At 46.6% G+C, this 25,327-nt stretch overlaps 2 protein-coding genes across 2 annotated transcripts in view; one reads left to right on the top strand and one right to left on the bottom strand.

Annotated features, from left to right (window-relative positions):
• The window catches only part of LOC149281645 (nuclear RNA export factor 1-like), a 29,985-nt gene extending 26,160 nt beyond the window's left edge, over positions 1-3,825 (top strand). Inside the window, exons 12-15 of the mRNA XM_089499086.1 lie at positions 8-123; positions 1,674-1,837; positions 2,731-2,791; positions 3,760-3,825. Of these exons, the coding sequence (XP_089355212.1) occupies positions 8-123; positions 1,674-1,837; positions 2,731-2,791; positions 3,760-3,825 (407 nt within the window). The remainder of the gene's footprint in view (positions 1-7; positions 124-1,673; positions 1,838-2,730; positions 2,792-3,759) is intronic.
• Positions 3,826-7,823: 3,998 nt separating this feature from the next.
• Positions 7,824-19,065, bottom strand: LOC149281644 (Golgi resident protein GCP60-like). The gene is made up of 8 exons (XM_089499114.1): positions 18,852-19,065; positions 11,897-12,038; positions 11,211-11,351; positions 10,765-10,923; positions 10,200-10,374; positions 9,651-9,852; positions 9,112-9,396; positions 7,824-8,035 (listed from the first exon to the last, which is right to left on the bottom strand). The coding sequence occupies exons 1-8, from the start codon at positions 19,063-19,065 to the stop codon at positions 7,824-7,826; spliced, it is 1,530 nt and encodes a 509-aa protein (XP_089355240.1).
• Positions 19,066-25,327: the final 6,262 nt, after the last annotated feature.

The raw sequence follows: 25,327 nt of genomic DNA, 5'->3' as shown, positions 1-25,327 counted from the left end.
ATTTCAGAGTCAAGACTGCAGCTGATAAAATACAACCGGCTGCAGGTGGTGGGATTCCTCTGCAACCTCCCGAAAACCGAGCACCTTCAGCAGTCCTTCACGCTGGACGTCAGTCTGCAAACGGTAGGAGTTCTTTAGATTCAAAGCACTTACCTGACACGGATGCTGCAGCAATAGGAGGCCTTAAAACGCATGAGCACGGGGTTTTCAAGTGACCCCTTCTCGCAGAATTCACCAAGCCAGCACTGGAGTAGAGGACTGCATTGGGAGGCGGGTCCCTTGCGGGCGCGGGCGGTTTTTCTGGGGCTGCGGGCGGGAGCGCGCGGTCAGGCACTGTACCTGCGGGTCCCGGTAATCCTGCGCAGTCCCGCAAGGATTCCTTCTCGCTGCTCCATTACAGTGTCTCCTATCTGGCGGGAGCGGAACACCCACATTGCGGGAGCGGGCGGGAGCGGAACACCCACATTGCGGGAGCAGGCGGGAGCGGAACACCCACATTGCGGGAGCGGAACACCCACATTGCGGGAGCGGGCGGGAGCGGAACACCCACATTTCGGGAGCGGGATTCAAAACAACGGGAGCGGGCGGGAGTGGGATTCAAAAAGCAGTCCTGCGCAGGGCTCTACACTGGAGCTCACTGGAGATAAAGCGCTGCTTATAATAACGATTTTAATTAAAATGATTGATGTCCGAGTACATTTTCTGTGTGTTTGCAGCAGCAGCAGATATTACGGTCGGGGAGGCGGATTTATTTTTTTCATCATTTAAAGGGACTCTCCAGCCGTTATAAACACTTGCACGACGTAGCTGGGTGGTCCCTTTAAGTCTTCATCCGTCCTGTATATTTAATAAACGGAATCTGTTTTTTTTTTCCTTTTCCGCAGCCTTTCCTCGTGTGTTTTTCGGTGGAAGGAACTTTTAAAGAAGGTGACCCTAATAACAAACCTGATGCAACACTGGTCTGGTTTTGGCAAATTTCTATTGTATATTTTTTATTGGAGTTTTGAATTTGTTGCTATTATCTGCATTGCAACATCATTAAAGGTGCGGTTCCACTTACTGTGTAACTAATTGGAGCATCAGAGACATCATTCCCGGTACCGCTCAATCTCCAAACAAGGAGATCCCTCTTATGTCCTCCGAAGTGTCCCGTATGGGTTAATTTTCTGTACATGGACTCTGCTCTGCATTTACTCTCAGAATACCCCAAAAGTGGATTCATTGTGATTTCTTTTTTTTTTTTTTAGCAAGTTTAAAATGGAACAACCTTCTCCGGCTCTTTAGAAGGACTTTTCTCATTGTCCCCGCTCCAGAAGGGTGGTAAGAAATCGTAATTTAGCCATTGTTGGTTTGGGGATGTTTTTGATTAAAATTATTATTATAATTATCTACTCCCAACCCATCTAATGCTATCTGGGGCTAGCCCCACCCTTGTTTGCAATAAGCCCCACCCTTGTTTGCAATAAGCCCCACCCTTGTTTGCAATAAGCCCCACCCTTGTTTGCAATAAGCCCCACCCTTGATGATCCTTGCAATCCCGTCGTTATTTCCCCTGTAATGATAGGAATGGGTTCTGGAAATAAACCACATGGAATGTTGTGTTACTTTTAATAAAATTGTCTAATTGTATTTATTCTTGTTTTGCTCTCAGTGCCCAAATTCTAAACGACCAGCTGGTGGTTGGGAATTCATACGTCGGTTCGCAAGAAACCTCGTCTCTGTCCAAAGCGGCGCATGTTCAGGCTGTGGGCAAAGATTCCGCCCTGGTTCCAGCAACAATGGAAGTCATTGCGGGTTTTTCTGAAAGGACCGGAATGAAAATGAACTGGGCCCAGAAGTGAGTGTCGGCGGCAGTCTGGGGCGCGTGCGCATGTTCAGCCGCCGTGGGAGCCGGGGGTGTGATTGGAAGTTGGAATTCAGTGATAATTTTCTGTGGAAAGAGCAAAAAAAACCACCCAATCGGTGCTGTATTTAAAAAAAAAAATAAAAAAAATGCACAGGTTTGTGTTAAATATAAATAATCTTCAGAAAAATTTAATCTCATTATTTTAACCTTACAGTTTACCCATAAAAGTGCATAGAAATTAATGAAAATAACACAGAATTTATTTAACCCCTTCCGTACCGATGACGTACCTGGTACTTCCTGGTTGGGTGTCACCCACAGACCGGGACGTACCAGGTACGTCATCGATGATGCGCAATCCAGCGTCGCTATGGATGCTGGGATCGCGAGGGGCGGCTTTGAAGCGAATCACGAGCACGTAATTTAAATATTTAAATAAAACTGCGGCCTTCAAGGGAAGACGCAGTACAAGAACGCCGGTCCTGAAGGGGTTAAAGGGGCAGATTGGGTCCAGAACATGTTTAACAGGATTTAATAACATACAGGAGGGAAGTTAATTCCAAAGGAGGAGAAGTATTGGAACAATAGGCCATCATTCCATAGGTGGAATGTAAGGAAGCGTTACTTACTGAGAGGGTGGTAGATACGTGGAACTGCTTCCAAGCAGAGGTGGTAGAGGGTAATACAGCGAGGGGATTAAACATGCCTGGGATAGACATACGGCTCCTGAATCTAAAACGAGACCAACGACTGATTAAGGTTTGAGTCTTTACAAGAGGGAAAGACAAGCAGATTAGACGGGCCAGATGTTTCCCTAAATCAGCCCCTTTTGCTCCATATTCTTTGCATTTATTTCTTATTATCCTTTCTTTTTCCCCCTTTAGATGTCTTGAAGACAACAGCTGGGATGTAGAAAAAGCAGCAGAAGTATTTGCAGCTCTTAAGGTGCGTTAAACCTGCTGGAGGGGGGAATAAATATGGGATCACATTAAATATGCAGAATATCCCCGTGCGTTTGCAAGAGGGACGTCACTAAAATTTGAGGGCAACATGAAGCTATCCTATGCATAAAATGACTGGCGTGTCCCTTTAATTAAATGTAGTAATCTGCAGAAAATCCTAATACCTCATTGTCCTGATTATAGGATGCATTTTTCTCCCTGATTTAAATATTTAAATTAGGGGTGTGGCCTATGATCAGGTTTAGATATTCAGGATGGCGAGTGCTGCATTTTTACCTCTCAGAAGTCCCGATTTACCCGGAAACGTGGTTGTTTCTCCCACCTCCCTGGAGCACGGAAGAAAATCACTCAATGTCTGAACTAAATTTACAGTTGCTCACCCTCACTCACCGTTTCTCACTCTTCCACTCTCACTCACTCACTTTTGTGTCTCCCTACCTTCTCCACCAACCGCCTCTGTGTCCCGTCTCCTTTTCCGGTATCAGCTCCGTTAACCAGACCTCCCGGAGCACTTGTGCAAAAGGGCGGGGCCTCTGCTCACATCCTCTCCCCCGATTGGAGGAACAGGGAGAGGCTGTCCCCGTGCTACAGGGTGTGACTTCGCCCTTTTGCAGAAGTACTCCAAGAGGCCAGAATATTGCGGATGGATTCCACCCGGGGGGGGGGCCCGGTTAATGGAGCTGATACTGGCGAAGACAGAAGGTTGAGAAGCGGGCGAAGAAAGAAGACCAAGAATCGGAGCTGCGAAAAAAGGAGACAGGGACGTGGAGGTGGTCGGTAAAGAAGTTAAGGAGGCATTGAGAGAGAGTTAACAAGAGAGAGTGAGAAAATGTTCTACTAATGTGTATTTTTTTCTGTAAAAAATAAAAAAAAAATAAAAATGGCACTAAACTGTAAAGGACGGTGTTTATGACGGAAATACTGACTTTTCTTGTTTGTTTTATTTCCTAGGATAAAGGAACCGTGCCGAGGGAGGCCTTTTCTGACCCGCAGGACGCGTTTGGCATGAAGGGCTAAACGCGCAAAACGCTTTACCGCATCCAGAGGGTTTTCACACTTATATATATATAATTTGTACCTAGCGGAGTTTACTTTCATTTTGTATCATGTTGTAAATGTTTACTATAGTTTTCTGTAATTTTGTTTATTTATATAATAACAGTAATAGCGTTTTATTCTGTTTTGTTGTGAAATTTCCCAGGAATAACGCACAGTGGTTACAATTTGTGATAAATATTCCTAAAATCTTCAAAAGTGTCTGTCCCTCCCTGAGATATATATATATATATACACACACACTGTCACTTAAATTTTTGTTACTCTAAATAAGGTTTTCAGGCTTTTATTATTTCTGTAAATATTCATAAATTTAAAGATGTGCAGGAAATGATGTCGTTCTGTAACAGCGCATCGGGGAGTGAAATGTTTGTGATGTTCCGTAGTGGGTAAGTAGTGATACGGCATTGATAAATAACCCCTTTGTTATCACATGACCTGTGGAGCAATAAACAGACCCAAGGAAGTCCTTTTAACTCTTTCTGACACATCGGTTCCGGTTTTGTATGTCTGTAGGGGACCCCGGGATGTTGGAGGGTTAGTGCTTTGAGATTGTTTGTCCAGCTGGGGCCACCGTCCACGCGCAAGTGATGTCAGCGCTGACATCACATGCAGACCAAGGAGGTAGGGATACAACCTTCAAGGGACACCGGAAACAAAATGTGATGGCGGATCGGCCCTATTTGGCCCGTCTAGTCAACACGATATTTTCCTGCTGTAACTATTCAAACCTTAATCAGTCCTTGGTCTGTCTTCGGGAGCCGTATGCATGGTTAAATTCGCTTACTATATAAACCTCTACCACTTCTACTGAGAGGCTGTTCCACTTACTTTACTGAGAGGGTGGAAGATATCACCTTACATTCCATCTAATCCTCTACTTTTAGATTATGGCCTCTTGTAACGTTTCTGGATTGCGATACTACCGGTATTAAACTGTTCACGGGATTATTGGGCTCTTCACAGAGCAACGTCGGCCTATTTAGGGTTCATTCACTAAACGGTTTGTTGGATATCCAAATGAACCTTGTCAGCACGCCAGCTCGGCCCTCGAGTGAAGCCGGTGGGTTAAAACCACCACTCCTGACCTTATTGATGCATTAACTCCTTCCATTCCAGAAAGACAAAGCTGATTTTTTTGAAGTTTATTTTAAGGAGAAAAAAAAGCCGATTTTAAAGAGGACAAACATAATAATATTTTTCAGAACTAAACATTTTACAGTGTATGACAGAACATTACGGATGATATCCAAACACATGGAACGAAACGGGAGATCACCGAGAACGCCGTGTTTAATGACAATAAAATGTTTTATTGAAATTGCACTTGTACAGCGTTACTCGAAGGCAGACCAGAAAACTGACACTAATTAAACAAATGATTTCTTATCATTTACAGAAAAAACCCCAAAGTTTAGTAAAATTACCAGGAATCCCAAGATTTTACATATGTATTCTATGTACATCATTCCAATAACACCCACTAGCCGTTTCAACACCAATTAGAGGAATAAATGGTTAATATGCGTCATTACAGGCTTTATTGGACTTTTCCGTTCATCCCCCTTGAAACACCAGCGTCTTTATCAAAAGCGTCATAATTCGAGTCTCAGTATGTCTACAGGGGGTTAAATTAGCATCGGCTTACAAAGAAAAATATACATGTATATGTACATACAAACCCATGCATGAAATAGAACATAAAGCATCCGACACTCCTCTTCCCCCATCGTTTTGGGCAAAAATACAGTCTTGAAGGTTTCAGCTCCCTGACTTCGCTCTGCATTGTTAAGGCCGGTCCTAATGAGCTTCTCCTGTGGAAGGGCAGAGCTGGCCCTGCACAATGCATAGTAAAACCAGTGAATGGACTTTAAGGAATAGCTATAGGTTACGCAGGGCCAGCTCAGCCAATACTTCACCCCAAGTTCACTGGGGGTTGTTTCTTAGGGGTAGAGCAATCGAGGAGTTAAAATGCCCCCCCACCCATGCAAACTCTGGGTTAATAAATAAACACCGCAGTGTAAGATGATTCAATTTTGTTCCAGCCTTATCATACTTATAGAATTAACATTCTTTGTGCTTAAAATGGCTTAAAAAATATAAATTAAGAAAAAAAGCACATTAAGGGGCGGTGGCTGCATTAAAAAAAAAAAAAAAAATTCCCTAAAGTGATGGAAAAAAAGGAAAACGGACGAGCTACAAAAAACCCAAGCGCAGAGAGGATTAGCGGGTTGGCAGCACACGCTTCGCACACACGTGTACATGTATGAATGGCAGGTGCAAGCTTTGCTGGCAATAGAAATCCGTCGTGTTAACCCCCGGAAGGCCGGAATCTTCTGTCTCATCGCGTGAGGATCTGTCAAAACAATTAACCGAGAGAGGCTGGGCTTGGATGACTTATACACGGAATGCGGACTTTGATATGGGGATGGGTTGCTATAGGTACGCCGGTTAAACTGGCCCACCAATCACAGCACTGCTTTCCACGTTATTTCTGGTTTCTGGTGAGAAACAGGCTTACTGAGCATTAAAATGTACCCATTTATTGAGAAAAAAAAGTTGCTTTTCTGAGATATATAAACCAAAGGCTTCATCAAATCCTGGCTTCTTATAAAACAAGAAAAAAAATCCAAATCAAGGGGTCCATCTAAAGCGCCCCGCGATATAAAAACCCGACACCAATACGGGGTCCCGCGGAAGGATTAACGCGTCGCTGCCCTTTGCTAGTAATGGGACAGGGTAGGAAGCAACAGAACTGGCATCAACGCTCACAATATACACCCATCTGGTTAAAATGAAAATCAAAAATGTACAAATATTTTAGTTTTTTTTGTCATAAAAGTTTTATCATATATGTTATAGATAACTCCTTTGTTGAGATGTCTGGCAAATAAGTGTCATAATTATTAGATAAAAATATTAAATAGCGAATTGTCAAAAAAAAACCTAAAAATACATTAAGCCAGGGCAACCATCGACCCCATACTATATATAACTATATATATATATATATATATATATATAATTATGAGGGGCGGGGGGCACTGCTCATACCCAGCCAGCCAGGTGTCACAAGGCCCATCAACATTTCAGGTTTCAAACCTTTTAACCCCCTAACCCAAGGAGGGAAAGAAAACTTGCAGCAGTAAAGCTACTACCGCACCCCACACTGCCGGCTTAAGGCTATGAGAGCATGCGCAGCCGCTACTTTTATGCCTCCTTCTCAGAGCAAAACGAAAAAGCTAAACCCCCCCCGCAGAAAGTGCCTGTTTTACAGAGAAACGACTCGGCTAATGTGTGAAAGCCCCAGACGCAGGGGGCTTTTTTTTTTAATAAAGATATCCACAGGGGTAACTCGTTTGCACAGATGGGTCATGAAGAACTACAGAGACGATCCCATCCGATCAATGTGTGACCAGGGCCGGTGCGTGATCAAAACATTCTGTCCCCTCAATGCCTGTCGTCCGGTGCTCTTCTCAGGATCCTGATGACAGAGACCCCGCTGGTAATCACGGGGGACCCTGGCCACGTACCCCAGCTGCACAGCCCAAGAGCTAGCGATTACAGAGGTTTCCTTTTCCTTCCAGAGAACAGACGTGTCCTTCATCCACACGACATCCACCATTTACATGACCTTTTTTTCTTTTTTTTTTTGCTTTTATGTTATAGAAGGCGAAATGAATTAGTGAACACAAGGTTGGGGGGAGGATCATTAATAAACCCAAAACCCCTCTTAACGCCCCCCCCAAAATTAAAAAACCTCCCGCTGCCAGATCCGGGAAGCGAACCCGTCTCCCCTGTCTCTATAGTATGAAGAACTGGCACCGCCAATCAAACCGCAGCAAAGTGTCGCCGCCGGCAGCCGCAAGAAGGACAGACGGGGAGAAAACACTGAAGAGATTCAGCAAAGATGAGATTCGCCGACTGCCCGTTCCTCCCGGCCCAGCGCTCCGCTCGCTTTATCTCGTGTAGTACACTCTGTAGTAAACCGATTTTGACCGCCATAAGGAGTAGGAGTTATCGAATTTGAGAAGGTAGACCCCCCTGCCGGGGTACTGGTGGCTGCCGGCATACACTTCTTCATGACAATCACGTCTGTACACGGGGACAATCTCATCCACCTGAGGCTTGTTCGCATTCTTTTTGGCTTTTTCTTCGTTGTTTGGGTTTTCTGTTAGAATAATAAAAAAATAATAAAAAGGTTTTAGTTGTAATTAACATCCTATTAATAGAAACTGCACCAACTGTTCTGACCCCGCTGATTTTATGACCCTAACATGATCATTTTTCCCTTGGGGTATTCCCTAAAGCAGGGGTTGTCCAACCTGCGGCCCTCCAGCTGCTGCAAGACTACATCTCCCATCCTCCTCTGCCAGCCCCTTAGCTGAAAGAGCATTCTGGGAGATGTATTCCTGCAGCAGCTGGAGGGCCGCAGGTTGGACACCTCTGCCCTAAAGGGTTTTCAGTTAAAAGTATAATATCAGGGTGTCTTGATCCCCTAGACGGCAGCAAATCAAATAGAGAACGCTGTGAATTATGGCCATTAGAAACTCAAAAAAAAAGCGCATTGGGCTCTGAAGGTCTGCTGGGGAGACGGTTTCAGCTGTAACGCACTGGAATATGCAGGAGTATCGTGTACAGAACAAAGTATATTCCAGGCTCAGCCTCTGCGAAATCACTGGATGGAGTCAGACTACATACCGCGTTTTGCGGTACTAAACACACACTTTTATGGGGTATTCTCACTAAAGCACAATTTCAGATTTTGCATTAGGACCGACCCTTAAATAGGTATAAATGTATAGATCAAGAAGTGACAGCAATCTATCGATATCAATACACTCCCAGCTGAGGAGAGCTGCAGTGGGTGCATCACAATCAGGGTCTGCTCCATGCAGACACAGAATGCTGGTTTTTGTAACATTTTGGGGATGAAACACGAGGACCCAAGACATCATGCGAGACATAACACACCTAGCCATCACCGATGCTCGGCAACCCCCCAAAACCAACCAAGCACTCATTGGGGTTTTCTCTTAATGCATCGTGAAGTCATGAAGTGAAACTGTAACTCTTCTGCATAGACACAGGACCTATTCACATCAGCACAGATTCACCAGCCTTTACTACATAACTTCCTGATTTCACGTAATTAAACTTTGTACAACATTATATATATTTTAAAGTGACGGTACGCAAATATAAACCATTCCACATACTCTGCATCGGCAAGAAACCAATACCCACCTTCATCCTCCTCCTCGTCGTCGCTCGACTCGCTGACGTGCACGCTGACAGAAGTGTTTGGGGAGTCTGTCCATTCAAAATAAACCCCAAACCCAATGTCATAATTATCGGTGGCAAACTCCCAGAAAAGATAGGAGCCTTCCTCGTGCGTGGGGACCCGGACGGTGACCACTTCGCCTCTGCCCACGGTGATCACGGAGTCCGCGTCCTGACGGATCTTCTCTTTGAAGTCTTTTATCTGCGGCCGTGTCCACATGGAAGGAGCCGCTACGACCGGTGCGGACTCTACGAAGAGAGATCCTTTACTTATCACGTGATCTCTACCCTTAATTCAGAAACAAATTAAAAATACACACAATATCCTGTTGTACTGCGCAGTGGAATATGATGGCGCTATATAAATACTAATGTAAACGCTTTTATTTTAATTAAAAACTTGCCAGATCTGTGCTGCTTTTGGAATTACAGTCCTGGATTCTCTCTCACAGACTGAACATTAAAAACACCACAAGCCCCGAATTCATTAATCAGACACAAACCTTTCGGCCCGTTTTCAAGAATATCATCCAGGGCGTCTGTGCCCACATCTGTTTCAGTGCTGTCCATGGGGCCGTGACTCTGTCCGTTGATGGACGGGGTCTCTCCAGATGCGGAGATGTTTCCAGCTTTCAGCTTGGAGGGAGAGTTGACGGGAGACCCGCTTCCGGCAGCCATGATTTCTTGTTGCTTCTGTAGGGCTGCCTGTAGCAAAAAAAACAATCATTTGTAGGACACAGGAATGGTAAATCATCTCCAAACCCCAACAGTTAGCCGCATCCGCAGCTCTGTAGCCCTCAAATGGGAAAACAAATCAGTCCCAAAAATGGAATTATAACTGGAAACAACGCAACTAAAATTAGCAATGCCCTGCTTATGTTTTGTTAAAAGGTCAGGTCTATTTTTTCCCTTCATGTCAAACCTACCAGCCTCTCGTGCTCTGCAGAGTCTGTAGCACCTGCGCGAAACGCCCTGCCCTGATCTTGATGGCACATTAGCCTGTTGAGTAGGCTCCTGCCCTAGTTAGCATGAGTGCTCGCTCAGGGGAGTACCTGTTGCTGGGCCAGCTGCACCTGATACAGCTGCTGCATGTACTGCTGGTAGTGCTGCTCCTGCAGCTGTCGGATGAGGATCTGCTGCTGCTCGAAGTTCCCCGGGTACTGCTGGGCCGCGTACTGCTGGAACTGCACCGCCGTCTGCGAGTTCAAAGCCGCCATTATCTGCTGCCTGCAGGAACACAAGCGGCAACGGACATGAAGAACGCTTTACGCACGATTCATTCTTTAAAAGGAAGCAGGGCACGTGCTTTATGCTTTGGAGACATTTAATTTAAGGTTCGCTCCTTTCTTCTTACCCCACTTACCCCAAACGCCTGAACCAACCAACCAACCAACCAACCAACCAACAACAATCAGCAACCTTATAACAGAGATATGATGTCCTGCATGATTATTCCTCCACATATATATATATATTCCATATGTAAACACGACTTTAAAAACGGTCACTTTAAGGATGTACTAGATACAGAAACCCTTCTCATGAAGTACGAATAGCCTTACTCCGCATCCCTGGACCGATGCACGGGGCCGGAATAAACCTGGAAGTAATAATTACTTTTGCTGCTCCATGCGGAACCTCTCCTCTTCGGCCCGTAACCGCTCCTCTTCCTCTCGCCTCAGTCTCTCCTGCTCTTCTCGTCTTCGCTTCTCCTCCTCCCTCTGCAGGCGTTGCTGCTCCTCTTCCTCTCGTCTCCTTTGCTCCTCTTCCTCTCTCCTGTTTTTCGAAGACCGAAAAGATAAGTCAAGGCTTAAGAGACCGCAACACGACCGCAATACGAAAACACGAAGCAAAGCGGTTTCTGACGCGGAAGACGGCTCGTCCTCCAAGCAGTCTGCCTTTAATTAAACGGGAACAAAGGGTTAAATCTGTAAAATGGCTATACATTATGTATGAATAGAAAATATTAAAGCAGATTCTGAACGGATTAGGTGATTCTTATTCACGGATATCTCTGTATAGGGCATGCTGTCCGCGTTTATTGTATTTAGCTGGCAGGTTACCGCTTGCGCTCTTGCTCCTCTTTCTCTATCTTATGCGAAGTGACGTATGTCGAGAAGAGGTGACAGCATCTGTTAAGCAGCGTTACAAACTCCGCCATGGCCTCCAGCTTGTCCATGTTCCCCAGGGCGGCCCACTCCCTCCTAAAAAGAGGAAAAAAAAAATAGATTTTTATCCTAAAGCTACATGCGAAGAGCATTTGCAAAGTGGTGCTGATTCAAACCTTTTTTTTTTTCGCATTTAGTAAATAAGCGCGTCTGCCTTTAACCGCGGCGAGCGCCGAACTCACCTCTACATTAACCTGGTTATTGAAAAGTGCGGCTACCTGGCAGCCTCATGGTTAGGAAGGAACCAGGGCAGCGGCAATGAAGGTGCGGGACTATGAATCCCGAGTCACGGTCACAATAGATACTGATCCCCTTCCAACACAGGGCAGCCCACATAATGGGTTAATAAAGAAGACACCCAGAAACGTGCATACAACACTATTGATGCACGGATAGCGTCTGGGGGGGGCGGTGGGGGAAGGGCTCGCTGGCCTGTAGGCATTATCTAGTGACCTAGCAGGCACTCAATTTCATTTGGTGATTTGGCGACAAGCAAAGAAGTTTAACCTTCATGATAGCCTCTGTCTGCCCCCCCCCCCGTGGCACGCAGGAGATAACGGAGCCCACCGAACTATTCTTACCTTCTGTCATTGCCCAGAACATCAAAGAACCCGACTTCAGGACAGGTATCTGGGTTGTAAGGACCCAGCAGGACCTGCTTGTGCAGCGCCACCAGCTTGAGCTTCTCTTCATACGTCGGGTGAAACGCTTTCCCGTCCTTTTCTATATATATATAAAAAAACACAATCATCAAACACCTTCCCCACGGGTCATACCATAACTTTGCTTTGTGTTAAAGTAGAACGGCATTTAACACGGCAGCGACGGACGGGCCCCTTCATCGAGACTTCAATACATGCCCCAAAAGCAAACATACGAGGGTGTGACAATTAAGTATAACCCCCCCAAAACAAATCTGGGGGTCTGTGGATCTGGGTACCCGCATCGGGTCAGAGTACCAGAGATTAGATGTTCTCAGTAGGGAATTGTTAAATGTTGCAGGCGAAGAATCAACGCTGGGTCCGGGGAACAAAAAACGTCACCAAAACAGTTAAAAAGTCTGAAATAACAGATTTACTTTATTCATCTGTTCTCAAGCAACACATTACTGCTCCCCAAACTAATAGCAAGCACGGGGGGGGGGGGGTACGATGCGGGTTTAACCAGCCTTCCTCATTCTCCTATTTTAAGAAGTCGATGTAACGCTCAACAACAAGGTCTCAACGACCTTTATTTACAAACTGTAACAAAACGCTGCCCGATTGGTGTAATTTGGCACGTAATGAATTATGCAGGATGTTCGGTACGAGAAACACCCATAAAATAATCACGAAGAGCGACGCATGAATACGAGGCTTGAAATAAGATCCCCTCGCGCTCCCTGCCACGGAAGGAGAATCTCGCAGCCAGAGCGACATCATCATGACATCATCATGACATCAGAGCGACGACGAGAGCGATTCCCATCGGCACACAGCTGCACTATAAGTTTATGGACAATGCTGGAGCGCAAAGAGAGCGTTCTACACAGAACGATGGGGCAAACGGCGCAAGCCATCCGGATTTACCCCTAGAAAAATATGCTTGTTTCAAATGAGTGGTAATGGTATGAGTTGGGGGTGTAAGGGGGAGGAACAATTCACATCCAGGAAGGGGAAAACCCATGTGAAAAAGGAGGAAATAAAGACCGGGAGAATATAGGCAGGGGGTACGGGCAGGACAGAGGCCAGAGGGGAAGGGAGGGCAGGACAGAGGCCAGAGGGGAAGGGAGGGCAGGACAGAGGCCAGAGGGGAAGGGAGGGCAGGACAGAGGCCAGAGGGGAAGGGAGGGCAGGACAGAGGCCAGAGGGGAAGGGAGGGCAGGACAGAGGCCAGAGGGGAAGGGAGGGCAGGACAGAGGCCAGAGGGGAAGGGAGGGCAGGACAGAGGCCAGAGAGGAGGGACATTGTGCATTGCAAAAGCGAGAGAGGTAGGTTAGGGACAGCAGCAAGTGTGCATTTGACAGCTAAGCATGAAGGTGCAGTACAGAGACGCAGCAAGACTTGTGGTTCTGTATAATTTGTGAAGATAAAAGACATCTCTCCAGCCTGCCCGGGGATAAAAACAACTGCTGCAATAAATACATCATATTTAACCATTTCATAGCTTCACTAAACACGGGAGGTGTTTAATCCTCAGTAATGAGGTGCAGTCACATGGAGACAGCAGATGATCTGCACCGGCCCAGCGCATGCTCGGCATTCAGTAACTAGAAATCAGCCGCCGCTTAACAATGAACTCGTTTAAGACCCCTTATATACCACGGATTCTTCCTAAAGACTCCTCGTCCGTGGTTAGTACAGAAATACACTGTATACGGCGAGCTTCCGGTCCATGTATAGCTCGGATGACCCTGTATAAAACAGACTTAAAATCTGAAGTATCCTGCAAGTCCCCTCCGCGACTGAGACACACACACACACACTACAGCGACTGAGCCACACACACACACTACAGCGACTGAGCTACACACACACACACTACAGCAACTGAGCCACACACACACACACACACACTACAGCGACTGAGCCACACACACACACACACTACAGCGACTGAGCTACACACACAACACTACAGCAACTGAGCCACACACACACACACACTACAGCGGCTGAGCTACACACACACACACACTACAGCGGCTGAGCTACACACACACACTACAGCGACTGAGCTACACACACAACACTACAGCAACTGAGCCACACACACACACACTACAGCGACTGAGCTACACACACACAACACTACAGCAACTGAGCTACACACACACAACACTACAGCAACTGAGCCACACACACACACACACACACTACAGCGGCTGAGCTACACACACACACACTACAGCGACTGAGCTACACACACACACACACTACAGCGGCTGAGCTACACACACACACACACTACAGCGACTGAGCTACACACACAACACTACAGCAACTGAGCCACACACACACACACACTACAGCGGCTGAGCTACACACACACACTACAGCGGCTGAGCTACACACACACACTACAGCGGCTGAGCTACACACACACACACACACTACAGCGACTGAGCTACACACACACACACACTACAGCGACTGAGCTACACACACAACACTACAGCAACTGAGCCACACACACACACACACTACAGCGGCTGAGCTACACACACACACACTACAGCGGCTGAGCTACACACACACACACTACAGCGGCTGAGCTACACACACACTACAGCGGCTGAGCTACACACACACTACAGCGGCTGAGCTACACACACACTACAGCGGCTGAGCTACACACACACACACACACTACAGCGGCTGAGCTACACACACACACACACACTACAGCGACTGAGCTACACACACACACAACACTACAGCGACTGAGCCACACACACACACACACACACACTACAGCGGCTGAGCTACACACACACACACACTACAGCGACTGAGCTACACACACACACTACAGCGACTGAGCTACACACACACACACACACTACAGCGACTGAGCTACACACACACTACAGCGACTGAGCTACACACACACTACAGCGACTGAGCTACACACACACACACACTACAGCGACTGAGCTACAAACACACACTACAGCGAGTAAACTATACATTACACAGATTAAATTATACATCACAGCGACAGCTACATTACTTCTTAAGGAAAACCAGAAAAAAAGGGTGGTTTCTAAAACGGTAAATCCCTATTTCAAATTCAGGCTCAGAGCGTCAAGTTATAAGACACCAATAAACTCCGATCCGAACAGGCAAACCGTACCTGAGCAAAGGTTTCTAGTACCAGATTATCAGAGCCCAACGTACACAGTTGAAGAATTTAAGAACCAAACTCTTAGGAGTGAGGAAAGGATGAGCCGTAGAGATTATTTAAAACGCTTATTTCCCACCTACTCCTTTACATTTAACACGTTTAGAAGTGGTGCCCAGACCCGGAGCAGACACCATCCAGCAAGGTATAACGTTTGGTATAAACATTGGCTAGCCTGAATCAAGATCAATATATACATTACCGTTCTAAAGTGTGAGGTCATCCATCTGTTTTTCATGGATAACAAGGACATTTTGGGCTGGAACATAATCGCAAAAGGGATTTCTAACCATCAATCATCCTTTTAAACAAACTTGGATCAGTGAACAAATCGTGCCATTGGAACACAGGAGTGATGGGAGTGATACAGGGCCATTGGAACACAGGAGTGATGGGAGTGATACAGGGCCATTGGAACACAGGAGTGATGGGAGTGATAAAGGGCCATTGGAACACAGGAGTGATGGGAGTGATAATGGGCCATTGGAACACAGGAGTGATGGGAGTGATAAAGGGCCATTGGAACACAGGAGTGATGGGAGTGATAAAGGGCCTCTGTAGGCCTATCAAGATATTCCATTAAAAATAATTCCCAGCTTAAATAGTCATTTTCCCTGTCTGTGCTGGATTTCGGATCCATTTCTTGTTGTTTTCATACAAAAAATCTACTTTTTCATAATAAAAAAAACTTTTATAGACCCCAAACTTTTGACCGTAGTATACAATGTGTCATACTTATGCATATTAGGTGAACACACACACACACACACCAGGATGCTATGGCGAGACAAAATTGTATATCACACACAAGTGTAACACATACGGAAGATGCAGGCATCACGTTTTCTTTAGTTACTAGTTTGATAAGAATTTTACACACAACCCAGATTTCTTAGAGGATGCATTATTTAAATGGGAAAATGTACGTAGACTTTAGGAGCCAGAGATACAATTAGAGGAGCCAGGAAAGAACGTATTCATAGAACTAAATATAAAAGCGCACTCGGGATCCATCGATTCCCAAATCTTGGGGTTCCAAGATGATGAATTCACGCGTATAGCGGTCAAGGCCAATGGCTTCTATTGTCTATCATGGAAGATCGCAGCAAAGGACCCGCAATTAACTGTAACTTCAAATAAAACCCAATTCATCTCCCGCTGTGACGGACAAACCAACCGGCGCATGCACCATTATTATAGATGGAACAGAACCTACTGCAATAGGGAGCGATAACATAGAAACTCTACGGAGAAGAACAAATCCGGAAACACGAGCTCTACGGGGAGAAGTCCCGACGACATCATTTTCTGTTTGCGGGAAAAAAAACGTTCCGATGAACACGGAAACCGCAGCGCTTTATTTTATTTTCTCCTCAACGAGGTGGACAAAGTGTACAATTGGAATGAGGATGAAGACGCGAGGGACGCGGCGTGATGACATAGCGAGGGGCGCGGCGGGATGTCATAGCGAGGGGCGCGGCGGGATGACATAGCGAGGGGCGCGGCGTGATGACATAGCGAGGGGCGCGGCGTGATGACATAGCGAGGGGCGCGGCGTGATGACATAGCGAGGGGCGCGGCGTGATGACATAGCGAGGGGCGCGGCGTGATGACATAGCGAGGGGCGCGGCGTGATGACATAGCGAGGGGCGCGGCGTGATGACATAGCGAGGGGCGCGGCGTGATGACATAGCGAGGGGCGCGGCGTGATGACATAGCGAGGGGCGCGGCGTGATGACATAGCGAGGGGCGCGGCGTGATGACATAGCGAGGGGCGCGGCGTGATGACATAGCGAGGGGCGCGGCGTGATGACATAGCGAGGGGCGCGGCGTGATGACATAGCGAGGGGCGCGGCGTGATGACATAGCGAGGGGCGCGGCGTGATGACATAGCGAGGGGCGCGGCGTGATGACATAGCGAGGGGCGCGGCGTGATGACATAGCGAGGGGCGCGGCGGGATGTCATAGCGAGGAGCGCGGCGGGATGATATAGCGAGGAGCGCGGCGGGATGATATAGCGAGGAACGCGGCGGGATGACATAGCGAGGAACGCGGCGGGATGACATAGCGAGGAACGCGGCGGGATGACATAGCGAGGAGCGCGGCGGGATGACATAGCGAGGAGCGCGGCGGGATGACATAGCGAGGAGCGCGGCGGGATGACATAGCGAGGAGCGCGGCGTGATGACATAGCGAGGAACGCGGCGTGATGACATAGCGAGGAACGCGGCGTGATGACATAGCGAGGAACGCGGCGTGATGACATAGCGAGGAACGCGGCGTGATGACATAGCGAGGAACGCGGCGGGATGACATAGCGAGGAACGCGGCGGGATGACATAGCGAGGAACGCGGCGGGATGACATAGCGAGGAACGCGGCGGGATGACATAGCGAGGAACGCGGCGGGATGACATAGCGAGGAACGCGGCGGGATGATATAGCGAGGAACGCGGCGGGATGATATAGCGAGGAGCGCGGCGGGATGATATAGCGAGGGACGCGGCGTGATGATATAGCGAGGGGCGCGGCGTGATGACATAGCGAGGAACGCGGCGGGATGACATAGCGAGGAGCGCGGCGGGATGACATAGCGAGGAACGCGGCGTGATGATATAGCGAGGAACGCGGCGTGATGATATAGCGAGGAACGCGGCGTGATGTCATAGCGAGGAACGCGGCGTGATGTCATAGCGAGGAACGCGGCGTGATGACATAGCGACGACCCACTGAAACAACAAAGCACAGACCCGACCGGCTGGGTTGAAACTGGGGCCAGTGGGCCGTATGCGTTAATATGGCACGGGCACCTATCGGTGAGGCTAAGGTGGGCACACCTGTAAAGGAGGAGTTTAGGATCTGTGTACGAAGGCATTATTGTTCCAGAGGCAAGAAGGCACTGCTATTTAAACCATGCATGCGCAGGGGCGCTACAGAATCCCCCCCCCCCCCCCCTGTATTTTCAAAAGGAGAAATGTGAAACTTTAAAATGGTTTTGCTTTTTAGAATCTCTTCATAAGAGAGATTGCAGATCGATTAAAGAGCGGAACGTTTATTGCAATCACACGGGGGAACGTAACAGTGGTTGGAAGTTAATCCAAGGCAACCGTAAAGAAACCACCTAGAAGAGACAAAACATCCATTGTCATACGAAGGTAACGACGGACAACAGGGGGTGGAGAAAAGCAACCTGTATCCATGACCCGGGGCAGCTGAGCGCGGGGTAAAGGGATCCGGTAAGCAGCTACCTCCATGTCATTTAGGACGGGACATAAAGCATCCCAGAAACGAGCAACTGAGGAAACTTCTGATCACGTCAAGAAAGCTACAGAAGGAGCCTCCCGCCCCGTGACATTTCGGGGAGACGTGGGAACGCGACCTGCGCCCCATATCCTAATGGGGATTGCCCTGCGCCCCATTCCAGAGAAGGATACGTAACTCCTTCCATGTAATTTATAGAGATGTAGGGTAACGGCAGGTACCAAACGTCATTGTGGGGGAGTGACAGGAGACACCTGTGCCCAGGTCATTTAGGAGGTGTGGTTGGGGCATCGAGAAACTCCCAGCACAGGATACAGAGGCACCCCGACCTACCCCTCAGCATCGCACAGTCCGCCCTCCTGCCCTGACAGCCCCACAATCCGCACAGCGTTACCTTTGAAGAATTTGAGGGCCAGTCCATACAGCTCTTCCAGGCTGAAGCCCCAGCGCTGCTCCATGGTCAGGGCCTGGCTCTCCTCTTCCTCGGGTTCACGACTCATAGCTACCACCTCCCCGATCGCTGGACGAGCCAGCTCCTCCGGATCAGGAGTCAGTGTCAGGCCGTCTATCGATACCTCTAGGCGCTCTGCGCTGCTCACCACCGCCATCCTCCTCCTCACACAGCGCCGGCCACGTCCCGACTTCCGGTTCCACGGAACCTCTGACGCGCAGACGCATGCATCACATCCGTCCAGAGGCGGTAGGGGGAGAGCTGGCAGAGAGGGCGGGACTAGGCGAGTGCGCGAATCTGTTTCGTTGACGCGGAATGCGCGTTCCTGTCTGAGTCTATGTGTGACAGGATTGGACAGGACAGGGCGATTGGCTTCGGGCTGCGAATAACTGCCTTGGAGACGAATAAAGCTCTGTTTTACCTCAGAGAGGCGCTGATTACCTTCTCCCCACCAGCCTTACACAGACTGCCTTAACCAATCACAAACAATTAGCAATTTATCACTAGGGGAGACAATACTTATTGGGGAGAGATAATCTGCAGACACTGAGAAGTTAAGGCTGGTTTAAAGGTATATAAATAACAGCGCTTATTAAAGGGTATATATATATATATATGCATATATATGTTATTTTAATCTGTAAACGCCCCTTACATGTATTTAGGACTGTAAAGTGTATGGTTTGAGAAAAGTGACAGATCTGCTTTAATCCTAACAATAATAAAATGCGACTGTTGCCCTTTGAAGGCATGTTGTATGCGACATCATGCGTGTGCAATATGCGCTTGGCAAAAGAGGTCCAGGTTCCCAACCACGTATCTCACACGTGATGGCACACGTGGGTCTCTTCTTTTTGGTACAATCATCCGAGCCAACCGGCAGCCTTCTTACTCACTCCAGGCGGGAGTCTTGTGCCCCTTACTGATAATGGTGGAGGCTTCCTCTGTGGAGAGGAGAGTGCTGCTGATCGGTCACCGGCTGATGTGTAAACTGCACATAATTACCGCCGAAACAAGAGAAACTACTCTATTGAGCTGGATTCACCCTCCCACTATATCAGGATAATGCCAGTTAAACTGGCTCAATGACGTAAGTGCTAAATGCCAGTTAATTTGCCTTTAGGGGGTTATCAATCAATTATATTCAGAAGTGTATTACTTTGAAGGTAAGTGGGCATTTGCCGTTAATTTAGCTTTAAAAAGCCATTAACGAGCTCTTCTGTTCTGAAACAGTGCGATGACATACGGAATTACTCACGGTTACCCAAGTCTGTCTTATTATAGAGATTAAGTAGATTTTAGTCTGTGATTTTAGGATGATGCCCAATACATTACTGTGTGGTACAGCACCGGGTTCCTTTCCAACTATTCAAAGTGGAAGATGTGTTTATTTTTCTGTGGAAAGGCAAGGATTGGGACAACTGAAGCCAAACCATTGGGCATAATTTGGCAGGGTCCTCCAACATGTGAAACACTGCCACGGTCATTACTGAGAGGGTCACCAAATTCAGCTATTTATCTGTAGCTATAGTTTTGGATTTTTTGGAGGTTTAACCCCTGAGTCGCAGTTGAAATCAGTGAGGACATAACTCGGGAAAAGTGTAAAGTGCTGTGAATTCACCCAACGTCTTCCACTGGCTATAAACTGATTGGACTCGGGTCCCAAAATGCATCTAGACCAGTTTAAAGTGTAGCAATTCAGAAGTTTTAATGGTTTAGTTAAATTACAGCCTCATAAAGCCTGAGACATTTTGTCTACAGATTGTGGTCTGCAGATTGTTTTAGACATTAGTACGGCTAGAGCTAGAGTCAACGGGACGAGCTGGTATTAAAAACATTCAACAATAGTGTACTTGTTTCATGATAGCTCGATCTTGAGGATACAGGGTTAAAATAATTTTATTTCATTGGGTCTGTTAAATTAGGCCAGTGTATATTAGAAAGGGACCAGGAGAGTGGAAATTCCCACCAATCCAGTTTTTTTTTTAATAGAATATATACCGGTGCAAAATGTAGTAAAGCATCCTCGGGTAACTTTGGGTGGCTGATCCACTAAACAAATGTATCTTAACTGTTTTAGAAGACAGTTTGCTGTGTGTTCTGCTGTGAACCTATAAAGAAAGAAAGTTTTATACGAGACAATTAGGCCAAGTAATCAATTGCTGTGCTACAGCACGTTTTTAGACAACATAACCAGATAGTGGTTACAAAAGTAAATCTTGGCAACACAAAAAAGTTATTTCTAACGTCCCTTTACATGCCAACAGCGGGGAATACCTCCAGAAGGCAGCAGGACGTCGAACGGGAGCTGGGATCCAGATACAGCGATACGGAATGGTCTCAGCAACTAATGACGAGAAATGATTTCATTCAAAGATCTATGAGAAACCAGGTATGTGATTCCCTAAAATAATGGCCCCTTTTTTCAGTTTTGAAAACGGACCTTCTAGGTAAAGAATAAAGATGTTTAATAATTTTTCTAATTTAAATTACAAATAGGAGAATTTAACTTGTGGCTAATAAGGTTGATACTGCATTGTTACTGGCTGGCACGGCTGTCATTAACACATCCATAGTCAAATATATACATATAGAAGGGGTATGGATTCCAAAATGCATCATCCGAAGTCCAATGATACCGGGCTCAGGCCTGGAAATAAGAGATGCTGAGGAAGGTAGGATGGATTAGTACTTGAAAGTTATTAATGACATGCTAAGGAATCGAAGGACAACAGTAATAACGGTTGAACGCTGAGTAGCGGGTGTTATTTCAAAATCTATAATTTGCTTATTATGGAAAAATAGAAACCTTTAGTAGGGTATACTATCACATGAATTAAGTTACATTGGGGCCACATAAAGTGGATTACTTAAAATCCATTTTTGGGGACATTTCTGTCTCCATAAATTACAATACACAATCTGTGTATGACGTCTTAAAAGCAGAAGCTCTGTTGTGAGGTCATAGCCATGTAGAGCGATCTGTGAACAATGGTACCTGTAGTTATACAACATGAAGGAAACAATAACAAAAAAAAAATGTAGGTGTTTCTCAAATTTATTCAGATTTTATGATGTTAATTGGAAACCACCGATCTTGATACACTTGGCCAGGGCTCCGTCCATCCTTCAGGCCATCCAGTCTGGGGTGACGAAGGAAAAGCCAGAGGGACTCTGGCTGCCCGATGAAGAGGACGTGCAAGATGCAGAGGACATGTCACATGAAGAGGACATGTCACATGAAGAGTCCTCTGTGGTGTCCAAAACTAATGGAATCTCCTGCAAGCAGAGATTTGGTGTTGGTGGCTGGTACGGGGGAGTTGAACGGCGGCTCTCTATATCCTCCCACCCAATGTTCTGGAAGAATGGATGCCGCCTAATACATCCTGCGGTCGAGAGGCGATACTGAGGATCTTTCCTCAAAAGATGCTTCAAGATGTCACCAGCTTCTTCAGAGAGCAGTTTGATATACCGAGGTCTTTCATGTAGAATGGAATAGATTATAAAGAATGGTAAAGACCCGTTAAGCATCTGGAATAGAATCACCCCAAAGGACCACCAGTCCACAGCAACACCGTATGTTTTGTTCTCATGTATTTCCGGGGCCATGTACAGGAACGTTCCACATTCTCCTTCTGCTTCTGCTGTTCCAAAAATGCCTTCTGCAACAAGACCGAAATCGCAGATCTTCGCATGGCCCTCTCCGTCAAGCAAGATGTTGTCCGGCTTCAGGTCTCGATGTATAACGCCCCGAGAGTGGAGGAACTGGATGCCACAGATGATTTCAGCTGAATAAAATGCAGCTGTGGCCTCGGCGAGACAGCCCACCCTCTTCATATATGACTGAAGGCTTCCACCAGCCATATACTCCATCACAAATGATACGCAGGTCTCGGTTTGGAAGGCTGCATATCCGTGACACAGGAACGGGCTGCCTCGAGCCATCTCCAGGATCCTCCTCTCTTTAAGTAAGTCTTGGGGGTTTATGGCTTTCTTGCGGATGGCTTTGACCGCTACCATGGAATCTCTTCCAGGGACAGAAGCCAGCATGACCTTCCCAAACGCTCCTTCTCCCAGCTCTGAGTGGAAGGTGAAGCCGGAGAGCGTCATGGGGAGAAGGCTCCGAAATCTTTTCGCAGTAAGACTGCGTTCCTCCATACTCCTGCGTCTTTTCATGGGAACCTTTCCCCTCCTGCGCTCCTCCAGATGTTCCTCTGCTCTTTCTTTCTCCTGCTGCCTCAGATTCTGGCTGCTTTTCTCGCTGTATCTACACCGCTTCTTCTCATGTTCGGAGCTGCCTGTGCTGGTTCTGGGGCGTTTTGTTGTGTCTTTTGCCCTCACACACAGGCTGCTCTCCTCCCTCTCTTTAGGAGTACGTTTGGTCCTCTTCCTCGCTCTCCCTCTTTCTTCCTGAGTATTGCTACTCTCTTTCTTCTTTTTGAGGACAGGGACTCTACTGGCCAAGTGCTCCTTGTTCTGATCCGTACTCCTTTTTGCTGTGTTAGTGGAAGCTGTTTTCAGTCTTTTGAAAAACTTCCTCAGTTTTCTGGGGCAGCATCTCCCTACAATCCACCTCAGTCCATGGAGTAGACAGCAGTCCTCCATAGCTCTCCTTTTAAAAGGTTCTCCTTTTAAATCTCAACAATCTCTGATGTTGTTGGTAACAACACTTCAAGTCTGCTACGAATAGCTGCTTACAAGTGCCGGGCGCCCAACTACACTGAGGAAGCAGGTGAACGTTCTCCAGCTTTACAGTGATGACTGATGTCACAATTCACTGCTCACATAGTGAGGTCACAATGATGACTCTTCCGCTTTACTGCTTTATGGATGTAAATACCTTAGTGGATTCCTTTTAATTTATTGATGTTTGTATCTATCATATAAAATAACCAGGGTGTTAATGCTTGGTGAGTTTACGAAGCATCTGTCTGAAACGATAATTTGTTCATTTGAGAGTACCGAGTACTGCGTGATGACCAAACTACTTGTGCAAGCCTACACCGTACATCCCAACCATCCTGGATTTTGCAGGGCAGTCACAATTTTTAAACCTTAGATATTCAATCTCCTGTTTGTCGTGGCATTAAAAATGTGTTACGAGAATTACAGTAAAAGTTTTTTTTTGTTTTTTTTTACCACGTCTGTGGAGCTGCATATTAGCCATTTGTATGAGTTTTGTCTCTGTTATTTTACCAATGTACTTCAGAAGCACCCTGACTCCTTATCATACCGCCTGTGGGGAACCAGACAGTGTCTTAGAGGGACATTTTAGGTAAATGAGGAATTCGTCTTTTAGATATTAAGACTTTAGTGCCGCTGCCATAAATAATCAGCTCCTAGAACTACATGAGATAAACCCCACTTTTTTCAAGGCTAAACAGCCTTATTGTATATGCGGCCCGTGACGTATTCTGGCCGAGGCTCACAGTCCCGAGACACATTTCAATGTTTTACTCTTTATAATTTGGCGCTAATAAATAATATTTATTAGCATGAATATGGTTTAATATGAGACCTTGAAAGAATGTAATCTTTGGCCGTTACTCTGAAACTAATGGTTAAACATACATGCTTGAGTCTTTGTCACAAAGGGGTTAACTGCGAAACTGTGTTGCAGCACTGAAGAAAGGTGTGTTTTTATGTTGTATTGCCCCAAAAAGCATTTTTTTATCTGCAGTCCAGGGGCTCATATATGCTTTAGCACCCACTCACTCTAACACTGTACATTTTCACATACATATATACCCATTCTCTCTCCCGCTCCTCCTCCCCCCCGGGCACCACAAACCTAAGCTGCCAGATGGACCCCCTTACTTATTAAAATCTTGGGATGGAGGGCATATCTATATGTCTTAGTTACCAATTCTGATCGGTCAAATGAGAAAAAACAAGGATTGAGACTCCTCGGCATTAAAGGGACATCCCAGTACCAGTCCCAGTACCTCGTTTTTTTCCATCCTCAACTGGCCAAATCAACGTCAAATAAACTGAATTAGTCCTGGTGTTTTCCAAACTCGGGGCTAACCGGAGAAAGAAAGAAACATGTTCTCCGGTCTGACAGCCGCCTGCTAAAAATTAAGGAAACAATTTGAAAAACTCAGCTTTTGCGGTTTCAAAAGAAAAACCTACATCATGCTTTTTAGATGCTGTGAAGTATAGAGAAAGACATATAGAGAAGCTACTTCATTTTGATTTTCTTTTAATAAATGTATTGAAACTTTGAACGCTAGAAAGTTGCAATAATAATTTAAAATCTGGAAAAAGTTTCAGTTTTGCCTCCGGCAGCCGGTTGTAAGAGCGAAGAGAATTGCACAGAGAAGGATGATTCTTCATGGCAGGAGGGCAGCGGAGTCCAGCTCAGAGACCCCAACATCTGCCGTCTCCAGCCCGAGGAGACATCGTAGTGACCGCGCAGC

This window comes from Sceloporus occidentalis, unplaced genomic scaffold (genome assembly GCF_023333645.1).
Source record: "Sceloporus occidentalis isolate IW3139 unplaced genomic scaffold, rSceOcc1.0.p SCAF_129, whole genome shotgun sequence".
Taxonomy (NCBI): domain Eukaryota; kingdom Metazoa; phylum Chordata; class Lepidosauria; order Squamata; family Phrynosomatidae; genus Sceloporus; species Sceloporus occidentalis.
Note: the sequence above shows the minus strand (reverse complement) of the source record. Positions and strands in the feature narration are given on the sequence as shown.